General features: G+C 45.4%; 2 protein-coding genes across 2 annotated transcripts in view; both read left to right on the top strand.

Annotated features, from left to right (window-relative positions):
- The window catches only part of LOC144595636 (interleukin-18 receptor accessory protein-like), a 32,098-nt gene extending 23,001 nt beyond the window's left edge, over positions 1 to 9,097 (top strand). The window contains exons 8-10 of the mRNA XM_078403213.1: positions 1,861 to 2,010; positions 3,210 to 3,392; positions 8,712 to 9,097. Coding sequence (XP_078259339.1) covers positions 1,861 to 2,010; positions 3,210 to 3,392; positions 8,712 to 9,097 — 719 coding nt within the window. The remainder of the gene's footprint in view (positions 1 to 1,860; positions 2,011 to 3,209; positions 3,393 to 8,711) is intronic.
- A 1,728-nt stretch (positions 9,098 to 10,825) lies between these two features.
- The window catches only part of slc9a2 (solute carrier family 9 member 2), a 68,942-nt gene continuing 64,290 nt past the window's right edge, over positions 10,826 to 15,477 (top strand). The window contains exon 1 of the mRNA XM_078403212.1: positions 10,826 to 10,949. Coding sequence (XP_078259338.1) covers positions 10,826 to 10,949 — 124 coding nt within the window. The remainder of the gene's footprint in view (positions 10,950 to 15,477) is intronic.

The raw sequence follows: 15,477 nt of genomic DNA, 5'->3' as shown, positions 1-15,477 counted from the left end.
TCTTTGAGGCCGAAAGTTGCCATTCTTCCCGTGCCATTGTTGCAGATGACTGCTCAAAGATGAAGAAACTGTGAAGCATTCAAGGACGCTAGATAGAGCTCTTAAGGATAGCGGAGTCAGGGGGTATGGGGAGAAGGCAGGAACGGGGTACGGATTGAGAATGATCAGCCATGATCACATTGAATGGTGGTGCTGGCTCGAAGGGCCGAATGGCCTACTCCTGCACCTATTGTCTATTGTCTATTGTCTATTGGCTAAGCTACCTATCACATTAAAGAGTTTTCAGAGATTGGGAGTCCTTTTGTTTTCTTCATTGAACTTTTTAAAGATTATAAGAAGCCTTAAATAAAGTTTAACATACACTTGATTAAAGGGGAATCTGAGATATCATAATTAATCTTATAAATAGTCTAATATCTTATGTATTGATCGTCCCACACTGTACAAGAAGACTAAGTGTGCTTCTACTAATGGGAGAGTTTAGGATCAGAGACCGTAGCCTCAGAATTAAAGGACCTACCTTTAGAAAGGAGATAAGGAGGAATTTCTTTAGTCAGAGGGTGGTGAATCTGTGGAATTCATTGCCAAGAACGGCTACAGAGGCCGTCAATGGATAGTTTCAAGGCAGAGATTGAGAGATTCTTGATTGGTAAGAGTTTCAGGGATTATGGGGCAGAAGAACGGGGTTGAGAAAATAAGATAGATCCGCTATGATTGAATGGTGGAGTGGACATGATGGGCTGAACGGCCTAATTCTGCTCCTACAACTTATGAACTTATGAAGTGTGATCCCAACCGGGCTATCAGGAATGCCAAGACAGATTTCCAAAACAAACTAGAGTCCAGTTTATTCTAGTGGATGCCAAGCCTCTTGAAAACTGGATCATGTTAGCATTAAGGGCTGCTATCCTTGTCTAACATCCCCTGATACATGTTTACAAATTATTTATCTTGCCCTGAGTCTAAAGCATTGGCTGAATTCATGGGTTAAATGCATAATTCTGCACTTCAAGACTCTTGGACCAAATCCTAATTGAGAAAGAGGAAGTAAGAGTTGGCTGCGGAAGGTCAAGGCCTGTAGGATTTTAACCTTGATGTCATGCGGTTTCCGGAAAATTATGTGAGACAGCAGCAAACCAAGATTTAGTTGTAGAATCTCAAAGCAACAGTGCCTAGTTAGAGCATTCCTGACATACCATCTACCACATTGGAGACCATCGGACTATCTTTAATCGGACTTTACTGGACTTTATCTTGCACTAAATGTTATTCTCTTTATCCTGAATCTGTACGCTACGGACCGCTCGATTGTAATCATGTATAGTCTTTCCTCTCACTAGATAGCTCACAGCAAAACAGCTTTTCACTGCACCTTGGCAAACTGAACTGAACTAATCTGTACTAAACTAAACTAAACTAGGAACAGAACAGAACTAAACCAAAGAGGAGTAAAATGCAAGCTGTGCTGGGGATTTGGAACTTTTGGATTATTTTCAATTATTTTCAATTATGTCATTATTAAATTTCTCATGGTGAAGAATATTCCATTATTTCTGTTTCAGAGAGCTGGGAACCAATGATGGAGGAAATGGATAGGCAATGTTTCAGGTCAGATTGAAGAATCCCAAACTGAAATGTCACCTATCCATTTCCTCCAAAGAAGCTGCCTGACCCATTGAGTTACTCTAGAGTAACTTTCTGTTTTGCTCAAGGTTCCAGTATCTGCAGTTCCTTGTGTCTCCTTGAAAACAATGATGTCACCTTCAAATGGAATAATGAAACAAAAAGATAATTAAGGAAACTCAATCCTTGCATGCTATAAAATATTGATATTCCTGCAATCTGATTTTACAATTTCAGTGTCTACCATCTTTCAAATAAAAGTGATAACTATATCTACATCACTAATATTCATGGCGATTGTTTCTGGATGTGTTGGAATATATAAATTTTGGATTGAAATCGTTCTCCTTTACCGACATTATTACTCAAAGGATGAAACTATTGGAGGTGAGATAAATTATAGGTTCTTAAGTATGATGGAATTCAACTCCATTTGGGCGTTATCACGTTTACAGTTACGTGCTTAAATTGTAAAGCATATTATATGTTTATGTCTGTATTTTAAGTCTATATTTTATCAGTCTGAAGAAGGGTGCTGCCTGACTCATTATATTCCTCTTTGCTTTTTGCTCAAATTTCCAATATTAGCAGCCTCTTGTGTCCCTATATGTTTAAAGATCCTGATTCTAATTTAAAACTTTATTCGAATTCCAGCACTGTTATGTTTCATTTTAACTTATGCCATATAAATGGAATATGGCACAGTGGTGCAGCAAGATTTTCATTGCACCTGTACCTCACTTTACTTCTGCAGATGACAATAAACTCGACTTGGCATACCTTACCTTAACTCGGTGGAGCTGATACCTCACAGTTCCAGGACCTCTGTTGTTGTTTATGTGGAGTTTGCAGGTTCTCTCATTGATTGTTTTCCCAGGGATACTCTGGTTTCCTCCTGCATCCCAAAGACGTGCAGGTTTGTAGGTAAATTTGCCACTGTAAATTGTTCCTGGTGGTGGAATCAGGGGAGGAGTTGAGTCAAGAGAGTTAAGTCAAGAGAGTTAAGTCAAGAGAGTTTAATTGCCATATGTACCAACAATGAAACAATGAAATTCTTACTTGTAGCAGCATAACAGGCCTGTAAACAGCATACACAGTGGCTGAGTGGTGAACTGAGAATTTGATAGACAAGTGATGTATTACCATTGGATTTGCATCACTTTCCATGTGTAATTTCATTCATAATATGTGTAAATTTCAAAATATAACCTTTGCATGAACGTTATAGAAATGTACAAATGTTGAAACAAGGAATTCTGATTTACAAAAAAAAGACAATAGGTGCTGGAGTAACGCAGCAGACTAGGCAACATCTCTGGAGCGCGTGGATAGGTGACGTTTTGAATTGGGAACCTTCTCAGCATTTCCAGAAAATAAGGATAGGTGATGTCTAGGGTCAGACTAAAGAAGGGTCCTGACCCAAAACATCACCTATCCATGTTCTCCAGAAATGCTGAGCTGTTGAATTACCCCGTGTCGTTATGTAGGAATGTATATATTTTCCTGTTTGTAACCTGTCGTTCAAAATGGTCAGAAACTAATTTTGTATTTTTCTCTTGCCTCCATCACTCATTTCCTCTGACAAGATGGGAAAGAATTTGACGCCTTTGTTTCATATGCGAGTTCTTGTTCATCAGGAGATGATGTAAAGAGTGATGGCTATTTTATTACAGAGGAGAGGTTTGCCCTGGAACTGCTTCCTAGCATATTGGAGAGGCAGAATGGTTACAAGCTGTGTCTGTTTGAGAGAGATGTCCTGCCTGGCGGGGGTAAGTGCTCTTGGTCATTTCTGAGTAGTTTTAATGCAACGTGGTCAAGAAACTCCACTTTTGGATCAGTTTAGAGATACTGCGTGGAAACAGGCCCTTCGGCCCACCGAATCCACACTGACCAGTGATCCACACTCGCACTATCCTACACCTTAGGAACAATTTACAATTTTCGTTTGTAAGTGAATTGACTAACAAACCTGTACGTCTTTGGAGTGTGGGAGGAAACCATAGCAATCGGAGAAAATCCATGCAGTCACAGGGAGTGTACAGACAGCATGTACAAACTGTACTGAGAGCACCTGTGGTCAGGATTGAACCCGGGTCTCTGGCAGTGTAAGGCAGTAACTCTACCACTGCGCCAATGTGCTGCCCCTTTTCTAGTCAGGATCCTAACACCAGCCTGAAATGGTCGTGGCAATGGCCATAAACAACCATTTCCACTTAAAGGGCCTGTCCCAGTTAGACGATTTTTTAGGTGACTGCCGGCGACTGTCATAGTCGTAGCAGGTCACCAAAAAAACAGCGACCGGACCCCCCCCCCCCCCCACGACAATGTCTATGACAAGCCACAACAACCTATCACTTCGTCGACGTCAAGCTACGGCAAGCTACTGACAACCGGCGACCCAATTGTCGCGACTTAGGACGTCCACCTACGACCACGTCTGCAACAACCTATGACCACACAGACGACAACCTACGACAACAGAAGTCAACCTACGTCTACCCGCGTCATTTTGGCGCCGGTTGACGTAGGTTGACGTAGATGGTCGCCAATGGAATTCACCAAAGTCAGCACCGACGACAACCGACGTCACCTGGCAACAATCTGGCGACAACCTACAACAGCACCTACGTCAGGAGACGTCAAGCTACGATCATTGGCGTCAAACCAACAGTCGCCAAAAATTTTTAAACATTTCAAAATCCAGTGGCGACCAGAAAAACGCTACGACTCTTTGGAGACTACTCACGACCATACAGGCGACACCCCGGCGACCGTGTGGCGACAGCCTAGTCACCTGTTGTTGCCTAAAAAATCGCCTAAGTGGGACAGGGACTCAAGCTCACACCACATTGGAACAGTACAGTGCAGGAAGAGGCTTTTTGGGCCACAATGTTTATTTAATTACTGTAACCATACTGTAACCATATCTACTTGGCATTGCATTTGAAGATTACATCATCATTGCCCCCTTACCAGGTAAACCTTAGTAGACAAATGGTTCATCCGTCCCTCCTGCTCTCCTCATTTTTAACAGTACTTATCCTTAGGGTTGCCAACTGTCTTGTATTAGCCGGGACATCCCGTATTTTAGGCTAAATTGATTTGTCCCGTATGGGACCATCCTTGTCCCGTATTAGGCCCAGGGGGAGCTGTAGGCCCGGACATTGTAAGCTTGTGAGCCATGGGCCACTGTAGGCCCGGACAGTGTAGGCTACCGAAGTGTGTTCGGGGAGCGGGGCCGAGTGTGTTCGACTAACGGAGGTTGCATGGCAACCTGCCTCCCGGCCCGGGCGGCCACCATCGGTGGAGCGGGAGCACGTGGCCGCTGGCTGGGTGAGGTCACGTGGGCTGCCTTGTCACCTTGTCCCGTATTTCGGAGTGAAATAGTTGGCACCCCTACTTATCCTCCTCCACAAAATAACAAATCATAGCCATCGCTTTAATTTAAGATTTCTTCAAATCCCAAAACGTCACCCATTCCTACTCGCCAGAGATGCTGCCTGTCCCACTGTTACTCCAGCTTTTTATGTCTATCTTCATTTTAAACCAGCATGCAGGTACAGCAGGCAGTGAAGAAAGCCAATGGCATGTTGGCCTTCATAACGAGAGGATTTGAGTACAGGAGCAAAGAAGTCCTTCTGCAGTTGTATAGTGCCTTGGTGAGACCACATCTGGAGTATTGTGTGCAGTTTTGGTCACCTAATTTGAGGAAGGACGTCCTTGCTATTGAGGCAGTGCAGCGTAGGTTCACAAGGTTAATCCCTGGGATGGAGGGACTGTCATATGAGGAAAGATTGGAAAGACTGGGCTGGTATTCACTGGATTTTAGAAGGATGAGAGGGGATCTTATAGAGACGGATAAAATTATAAAAGGACTAGGCAAGCTCGATGCAGGAAAAATGTTTCCAATGTTGGGGGAGTCCAGCACCAGGGGACACAGTCTAGGAATAAAGGGGAGGACATTTAAAACTGAGTTGAGAAACTTTTTCATCCGGAGAGTTGTGAATTTGTGGAATTCTCTGCCACAGAAGGCAGTGGAGCCAATTCACTGGATGAATTTAAAAGAGTTAGATAGAGCTCGAGGGGTTAGTGGAATCAAGGGATATGGGGAGAAGGCAGGCACAGGTTACTGATTGTAGATGAATAGCCATGATCACAATGAATGGCGGTGCTGGCTCAAAGGGCCAAATGGCCTCCTCCTGCACCTATTTTCTATGTTTCTATCTGCAGTTCCTTCCTACACCCAACCTTGTGGAAGCTGAAGTGAAGGAATATTAAAACTTACACACACTTCCTCATTACACCCTACCAAAAGCAAATCTAATGCCTAAGAAATGTTCAGTGCTGAGTAGCCCCACAATTTCAAGTGGAACACAAAATAAGGATTTATTTTACACTTCCAGATGGAGCATTCCCAACCCCTCTGGTTCCACAAAGAAAGACTGCAAATTTTGAGGACTACTTGGAGTTTCTGACAATGACCAACTTTAAGAACAGCTTGAGTTGCTGAAGACCTGGAAATTCCCATTGCATTTTGGACAACACATCCTCTCTGAAGGTCAAGGAAATTTAGAGTCTGAATCTAAAATTAATATAATGATGCCGAATAGATACTGAAGTATTCACTCAAGTCATTGAATGAAAGCTTGGCTAAAAAAACACCTCAAACCGATTAACAGTGATATCTAAACCTCTAAAGCTCTACACATTTAAAACTGGAAACATAAGACATAGAAAAGTACAGCACAGAAATAAGCCCATGATGTCTATACTGAACATAATGCTAGAACAAATTAATCTTATCTGCATGCATGTGATCCATACCCCTTCATTCCCAGTGTACCTAACGTGCCCATCTTAGTCTCCAGTTTGGTTGTGAGTTATCATAGTGTTTCTACTGTTGCTAATACTCTACTGGACTGTTTGTAAGAAAATCATTTCATTGTATGTGTGCATTCTGCACATGTGACCATAAAAGTGCCATTGACCAGGATTTTGATCAGCTCGGCCAATGTGCTGAGGAATGTTAAATGAAGTTTAATTCAGATAAATGTGAGGAGTGGCATCTTTGTTAGACAAAAGACAAGGCAGTACTTACACAGTAAATGGAGGGCCTCGGGGCATTGTAGAACAGACAGACCCAGGGCTGCAGGTGCACAATTGTGAGAAATCACTCGGAAAGGTCCTGACCCGAAACGTCACCTATCCATGTTCTCCAGAGATGCTGCCTGACCTGCTGAGTTACTCCAGCACTTTGTGTCCTTTTATGAGAAAACACTTAACATATATAATTTCCGTTTATATTTCAATTTTTTTGTTGTTGAAATATATCTGGGATCATGGACATTTTGGGCAATTAATGACTAAAAGCAACAAAGAATTTGCTGGAGGAACTCTGTAGGTCGAGCAACATTTGTGGAAGGAAAAGGGTGGTCATGGTTTTGGGTCACGACCCTGCTGCCTGCTCTCTGGATCCCAGCAGCCTCTTGAGTCTCCTAAAGACTTACGGGCATTGATCTCTGTTCTGCTTCTGCGTGTCAATAGCCCCAATGGAGTCTATGTTCCAAAGAATGAACTAATCAGGAAAACATTAACACAGTCTTCGAGGTGAGCCAACGTTTTATATTTCAATATATGCATGTGTCTGACAGGGCTTGAATCATTCCTCATGATTAGTTTTGAAAGTCCCTGCTGTTGTTTTATTTAGTTTAGCTAAGAGATACAGTGTGGAAACAGGCCCTTCAGCACACCAAGTCCGTGTCAACCAGCTATCCCCATACACTAGCATTATCCTACACACTGGGGACATTTTAACAATTTTACCAAAGTCAATTAACCTACAAACTTCTACGTCTTTGGAATGTGGGAGCACCCAGAGAAACCGGGTCTCTGGCGCTGTAAAGCAGCAACTCTACCACTGCATCACCATCCCGCCTTTCTGAAAATATTTACTATTAAATCTGAAGAAGGGTCCCGACTTGAAACATCACCTATGCATGTTCTCCAGAGATGCTGTCTGACCTGCTGAGTTACTCCAGCACTTTGGGTCTAACTTTGTAATAAATTTGTATTGTAGGTTTAATTTAATAGTAATCTCACATTTATTAGAGACCAATTGTGCAATATGGCACACCATTAACTTGTGAAGTAACCTATTCCTGCAAAGGGATAATTATTAGCCCCAAGGCATTTGCATCTATTTATATCATGCCTTAAACTGATAATTATGTCATGGAAGATTCATGGGTTTACTTGTGGAAACTTGATAAAACAACTGTGGGAAACAATCTGCATTGTAAGTTTTTCTCTGGTTGCTCAATGGAATTTGGTGATAGACCTTACTTTGATCAGTTGTATTTTGGATATGCATAAAGATAACAAAGTGGAATCATTGCAAAGATTGCACATTATAAACGGAGTTATCTCAGTTTAGTAGACACTCCCCAGAATTTAATTGCATGCCCAACATGACAAATAAATGCATGGATCTATGCCCTCAGAGTGCAAAACTATTCAAACTATCCACTAAAACGTTTAATGACAGAGTTAATACACAGTTAAAGACACATTTAATGGTACAGTTGCGCAGCAGTAGAGTTGCTGCCTTACAGCAACAGAGACCCGGGTTTGATCCTGACTATAGGTGATGTCTGTACAGAGTTTGTATGTTCTCCCTGTGACCGCATGGGTTTTTTCCGGGTGCTCCGGTTTCCTCCCACATTGCAAAGACGTGCAGGTTTGTAGGTTAACTGGCCTCTGTAAATTGCCCCTAGTGCAATAGAACTGGTGTATAGGTGATCGCTAGTCGGCATGGACTTGATGAGCCGACAGGCCTGTTTCCATGCTGTATTTCTAAACTAAACTGAAGTAAAACTAGACACAAAGTGCTGGAGTAACTCAGCGGGTCAGGCAGCATCCCTGGAGAACATGGATTGGTCCCAATTTGATAGGACACCTATCCATGCTCTCCATTGATGCTGACTGACCCATTGAGTTACTCCAGCACATGGAGTCTTTTTTTTTTTTTTAAATCGGCATCTGCAGCTTCTTGTTTCTACAACTAAAACATGTATGTTTATTTTCTCTAGTTTATACCGAAGATGTCATTTCAAGCATAAAGAGAAGCAGGAGAATAATAATTGTCCTAAGCCCAAGTTACTTTGCTTCAGCTGGATCGAGGCTGTTTGAACTGCAGACAGGAGTCAACAGCATGCTCGATAATTTCAAAACCAAGGTGATTTTGATTAACTTCCACGCCCTACCCGATGTATCTCACCTTCCGGACAATGTCAAACGGGCCATTGCAGTGCTGCCAGGGATAACGTGGAAAGGAAACAAGTCTTCTCCTCCATCCTCAAAATTCTGGAAGCTGCTCAGGTACTATATGCCAGTGAAAAAGAATGAATTATGCAAGACCTGTCAAAACATCGAACGCAGAACAGTACAACGCAAGGATAGGTCCTTTGACCCATAATGTCTGTGCCAAAAAAGATGCTAAGAGCAAATTTCATCTGCTTGCACATAACCCATATTCGTCCAGCTCCTACATGTCCATATGCCAATCTATAAGACTCTTAAATACCACTATCATATCTGCCTCAACCACCATCCTCAGCAGTGCATTCCAGGCACTCACCACCCCACTCTGTAAAAAATTTTGGCCCGCACATTTCCTTTAAACTTAGCCCCTCTCACTTTAAATCTATGCCCTCTAATATTTGACGTTTATATCCTGGGAAAAATGTTCTGTAAAAACCCTATATATGTCTCATATTTTTATATATTTCTATCAGGTCCTGCAACCCAAGGCATTCCAGAGAAAACAATCCAAGTCTCTCCATGTACTTAGGCACAGTGGTACAGCATTAGAGCTGCTGCCTCACAGCGCCAGACATCCCAGTTCGATCCTGAGTTTGGGTGCTGTCTGTGCCGAGTTTGCACGATTTCACTGTGACCACGTGAGTTTGCTCTGGGTGCTCGGTTTTCCTCCCACATCCCAAAGATGTGTGGGTTTGTAGGTTAATTGGCCTCTGTGGTGCAGTGGGATAACTGGTGTGAATGGATGATCAATGGTGGGCATGGACTCGGTGGACCGAAGGGCCTGTTTCCATGCTGAATCTCAAAACTAAAACCAAAATTAATATCCCTAATCCAGACAGAATTCTGGTAAACCTTCTCTGCACCCTTTCCAAAGCCTCCACTCCCTTCTATAATGGGCCACTTGAACTGCATGCAATACTCTGAATGTGGCCTGACCAATTCCTATAAAGCTTTGTCGTGCCTTCTTGACTATTACACTCAATTCATCAACCTATGAAAGCAAGCATACCATATGTCTCCTTTGCCTCTCTGTCTACTTGTGCTGCCTCTTTCAGAGAGTTATGGACTTGGACCCCAAGATCCCTCTGTACATCAATGCCATTAAGGACCATGCCATTAATTTTATATTTTTGCTTTACATTAGACCTCCGAAAGTGCAACACCCCACACTTGCTCAGATTAAACTCAATCTGCCATTTCTCTGCCCATTTCTGTAGCTGATCTATATCCCGCCGTATACTTTGACAGCCTTCCTCACAGTCCGTGACCCCAGCAACCTCATCTGCAAACTCACTAACCAACTTATCTACGTTTAAGTACGTCATTTATATATATCATAAACCATAGAGGTCCCAGCACAGATCCCTGTGGAACTCCACTGGTCACGCACCTCCAGCTTGAATATTGTCCTTCCACCACAAGACTCTGCCTTCTATCAGTAAGCCAGTTCTGAATCCATATGACCAAGTCACTGTTAATCCTACGCATCTTAATTGTCTGGATCAACCTCCCTTTATCAAATGCCTTACTAAAATCTATGTAGATAACATCCATTGCTCTACCCTCGTCGATCACCTCATCACTTCCTCGAAAATCATGATCAAGTATGTAAGACATGGCCTGCCACATATAAAGCCATGCTGATTGTCCCTAATTAATCCATTCTCTTCCAAATGGGAGTAAATCTTATCCTAAAGAATCCCCTCCAGTCGCTTCCCTGACACTTATGTGAGGCTCAACAGCGTATAATTCCCTAGATTCTCTGTACTTCCCTTCATAAATAAAGGAACAATAAAGGCTACTCTGTAGTCCAATGGGACCCTTCCGGTGGCTAGAGAAGATGCAAAGATCTTCAAAGGTGCAATAGTTTTTATTATCACGTATGCACAGCACAGTGACATTTTTTTTGCACAACCACAATTTTGACGCCGTTTACAAAAAAATAAAACAGTCCAAAATTCAAAGTCCATTTCACATGTTGAAAGTACTGGAGCGCCCCAATCAAGGTAAGCCCCAGGCTGCTGCAGGTCCATGACCGAACGTTCCTCTCCTCGTCCGTCCACCTCTGTCCTAGGGGGAGCTTCCTGTAGCCGACCTTGAAAGCACTGCAGGCAATACCCTCTCCTCCAGGCCCACTCCTCGCATCTGTCATTGCCTGAGACTCCTCGACTCTCCCATCTTGGGATCTTCCGAGCTTCCACCCCCCCCCCGCAGGCAATGGCCCACCGGGCCCTTCTTCGCAGCGGTGAACCAGGCCTGTTGCAGCACGTGGCCACGGGCGATCCACTGGGTCTTTGTTCTCATCGGCCGCCAGGTCCATCGTTACTCTCGGACGTCCACTGGGTCCCTCTTACAGGGCACGGCACCAGCCGCTGTGTCCGCTTTTGCACATCTCCTCGGCACTCGTCGGGAGCTTCCCTTCTGCACTGTTGTGACCCTCACTGGGCACTTCCCTTGGTCAAGGCTCTTGCAATCTCCTCTCTTGCCTGTCTCAATAATCTGGGGTCGATCCCATCCAGGCCTTTAATTTAATCTAAACTTTGAATTATTTGTAACTATTATGTTTGTTATTTGTCCATTTAATTCAGTTATACATTACATATTGTTTAAAGTAAGATAGACACAAAAAGCCGTAGTAAAACTGTTACAATTTGTTTCGTTGGGTTGCTGTTGTTTAAACTAACTAAATTATTGCATCGTATAGGAGGCGCATTCCCAATCTCGTTGTACCCCTGTACAATGACAATAAAGATATATTGTATTGTATTGTATTGTATTGTATTGTATTGTATTGTATTGTAACTCAGTGGCACAGGCAGCATCTCTGGAGAGGAGGAATGGGTAACGTTTTGGGTCGAGACCCTTCTTCTTACTCAAAAACTGATTAAAGTACATGGAAATCACAAACTGTGATTGTATCATTTAATTTTATAAGCTATACATTAACATGATGCAGATTCTTTAGTTTATGAAAACATTTGGGTTTGCTGTTTATAAGATATAAGTTATAAGTTATAAGAACTTTGGCACTGTGTTGTTAAATAAAATAAATTTCCAGCTTAAAAAGAAAAGTAATTGTTGGAGATTGCACATTACAGTGAACCAAGGCATTGTGGAGAGTCAAGTCAAGTCAAGTCAATTTTATTTGTATAGCACATTTAAAAACAACCCACGTTGACCAAAGTGCTGTACATCTGATTAGGTACTAAGGAAAAAAAATGAAACATACAGTAGCACGCAAACAGTTCACACGCCTCCTCAATGAGCCACAAACGCTAGGGAGTAGAAATAGGTTTTGAGCCTGGACTTAAAGGAGTCGATGGAGGGGGCAGTTCTGATGAGGAGAGGGATGCTGTTCCACAGTCTAGGAGCTGCAACCGCAAAAGCGCGGTCACCCCTGAGCTTAAGCCTAGGGGTGGGAATGTCCATTTAGGGCTTTATACGTGAATAGGAGGAGCTTGAAGTTGATTCTGTACCGTACAGGGAGCCAGTGGAGAGAGGCCAGAATCGGGGTGATGTGGTCCCTTTTACGGGTACCCGTCAGGAGTCTCGCTGCGGCGTTTTGGACCAGTTGCAGGCGGGACAGGGAAGATTGGCTGATCCCAGTGTATAGGGAGTTGCAGTAGTCTAGGCGAGAGGAAATGAAAGCATGAATGATTTTTTCTGTGTCATCGAATTGGAGGAAAGGTTTGATTTTAGCTATGGTTCGAAGTTGGAAGAAGCTGGCTTTTACCACAGCGTTGACTTGCTTATCAAATTTTAATGCAGAGTCAAATATCATGCCGAGGTTTTTGACATGCGGTTTGACTAGGCAGGATAGACTTCCAAGACTGCCTGTTATCGATTTGATGGAGTCGGGGGGGCCGAATAGGATGACCTCAGACTTGCTCTCATTTAATTGGAGGAAGTTCTGTGCCATCCAACATTTTATGTCCTCAAGGCAGTGTAAGAGGCTGTTTAAATTTGACTGGTTGTTGGGTTTCAGGGGGAGGTAAAGCTGAGTGTCATCGGCATAGCAGTGGAAAGAAATGCCGTGCCTTTGAATGATTTGGCCAAGGGGGAGCATGTATAGAGAGAAGAGAATGGGGCCTACGATGGAGCCTTGTGGAACTCCGCAGGAGAGGCTAGCTGGAGCAGAGGAATAACTGCCTACGTTGATGGCGAAACTCCTATCTTTGAGGTACGAAGCGAACCAGCTCAGGGCAGTGCCATCAATGCCAACCGCGTACCGGAGACGGTCAATAAGGATGGTGTGGAAATGGTCCAGAGAATGGTCTTTACGGAAAGCTTAAAGGAATGGGGATAGGAAGATGTGACTGTTGGTGGGATCGCGTTGGAGGTGATCCTCTGTATGGTCATCTCCTATCCCCAAATCCCATTTCTGTTTGATTTCCCCTCTCCCCACTGTCCACTTCCATCCATAATCCTGGCCTATGCTTTAAATTTCACCCCTCCTCTTCTGACATTCTTTTGTCCCCTTTTGATCACTACCTAGCAGGGAGCCGGATTTCGCAACCAGAACGAGTAAGGAGAGGGGCTGCAGGAACCACAGGAGCAGGGGGACCCGGATCAGGTGGAATTGCAGGAGGACGGCCCCGCCGAGGCGGTTGGCCGACCAGGACTGGGCGGTCCTGATCCATGTGTGCAGGTTTGAGCCTGGACACGGAGACAAGCTCACTCCTGCCCCCAACATCCAAGGTGAAGGTGACCGTCCCTTTACGCAACACGCGGAACGGTCCTTCATAGACCCTCTGCAACGGGGAACGATGGGCATCTCTACGCAGAAACACAAATTCACAGTCCTTCAAGGCAGTTGGTTCGTGCACCATGGAACACCCGTGACGTGAAGTAGGAACCGGAGCCAGGGAACCCACTCGCGCCCGGAGGGATGCTAAAACCGACGGAACCGAGGGCTGCTGACCAGAGGACTCCGGAAGGAAATCCCCGGGCACTCTGAGTGGCGAGCCATATACCAGTTCCGGGGACGAAGTTCCGAGATCCTGCTTAGGAGCAGTACGGATGTCCAAAAGGACCCAGGGGAGCTAGTCTACCCAGTATGGGCCGTCCAGCCGCGCACTGAGGGCCGCCTTAAGTTGCCTGTGAAACCTCTCCACAAGCCCATTAGCCTGTGGGTGGTACGCCGTGGTCTGCTGCAACAGGGAACCGTACAGCTCCACAAGCGTAGCCCAAAGGGCAGAGGTGAACTGGGACCCCCGGTCGGTGGTAATGATGGACGGAACACCGAAACGGGCCACCCAATGGAGGGCCAGGGCCCGGGCACAAGAGGCGGCGGAGGTGTCGGACAACGGGAAGGCCTCCGGCCAACCGGTAAATCGGTCAACCACCGTGAGTAGGTGAGTATAGCCCCTGGAGGAAGGTAAAGGCCCAACTAAATCAACGTGAATATGAAAAAAACGGACCGCAGGGACGGCAAACTCCTGCACCGGAGGTTGGCCATGCCGGTGAACTTTAGCGGTCTGGCAGGGAACACAGGAACGGGCCCAAGCGGCTACTTGTTTCCGCAGGCCATGCCACACAAACCTTGTGGCCACTAAGGCAGAGGTGGAGCGGATGGACGGGTGCGCCAGCCCATGAATGGCATCAAACACCCGGCACTGAAGGGCGGCCGGCACCACCGGCCTAGGGCGGGGAAGGGAAACATCACACCAGACTTTTGTACCCACAGGCCCGCAAGCCACTTGGGCCAACTTCAACCCCGAAGTGGTGGACTGGTATGCTGAGGCAGTGTCAGCCAGGCGCTGTGCCTCCGCAAGCTCCTGGAAATCCACCTCGCATTCCACCGCTGAAATTGGGGAAATGGCTGGCCGGGACAGGGCATCAGCAACGGCATTCAGCTTACCCACGACGTGTCGGACATCGGTAGTAAACTCTGAAATGGCAGTCAGGTGCCGCTGCTGGTGGGCCGACCATGGGTCGGACACTTTCGAAAAAGCAAAAGTCAACGGTTTGTGGTCCGTAAAGGCCACAAATGGGCGGCCTTCTAGAAAATACCTAAAGTGACGGACAGCTAAATAGAGAGCCAGAAGCTCTCGGTCAAAGGCGCTATACTTCAGCTCGGCCGAACTCAGCTGTCGGCTGAAAAACGCCAAGGGCTGCCAACTGCCATCTACCTGCTGTTCCAAAACCCCTCCCACCGCCACGTCCGATGCATCGACTGTCAGGGCCGTGGGGGCGGAGGCGCTTGGGTGGACGAGCATGGTGGCGTTTGCCAGAGCCACTTTAGCTGCCTCAAAGGCTGTCTCAGCGGCCGCGGACCACTCCAACTCGACAGGTTTGCCTGCGAGACACTGGAAGAGCGGACGCATGACCCGTGCCGCTGCCGGTATGAACCTATGGTAGAAATTCACCATGCCCACGAACTCCTGCAACCCCTTTACTGTGCTGGGTCGCGGGAAGGCACGGACAGCCTCCACTTTTTCGGGCAAAGGAGTGGCGCCGGCAGAGGTTATCCGGTGTCCTAAGAAATCAAGAGAGTGGAGGCCAAATTGACACTTGGAGGGGTGGATGATGAGC

This window comes from Rhinoraja longicauda, chromosome 7, assembly GCF_053455715.1.
Source record: "Rhinoraja longicauda isolate Sanriku21f chromosome 7, sRhiLon1.1, whole genome shotgun sequence".
NCBI classification, from domain to species: Eukaryota; Metazoa; Chordata; class Chondrichthyes; order Rajiformes; family Arhynchobatidae; genus Rhinoraja; species Rhinoraja longicauda.
This window is presented reverse-complemented; position numbering and strand designations above follow the sequence as displayed.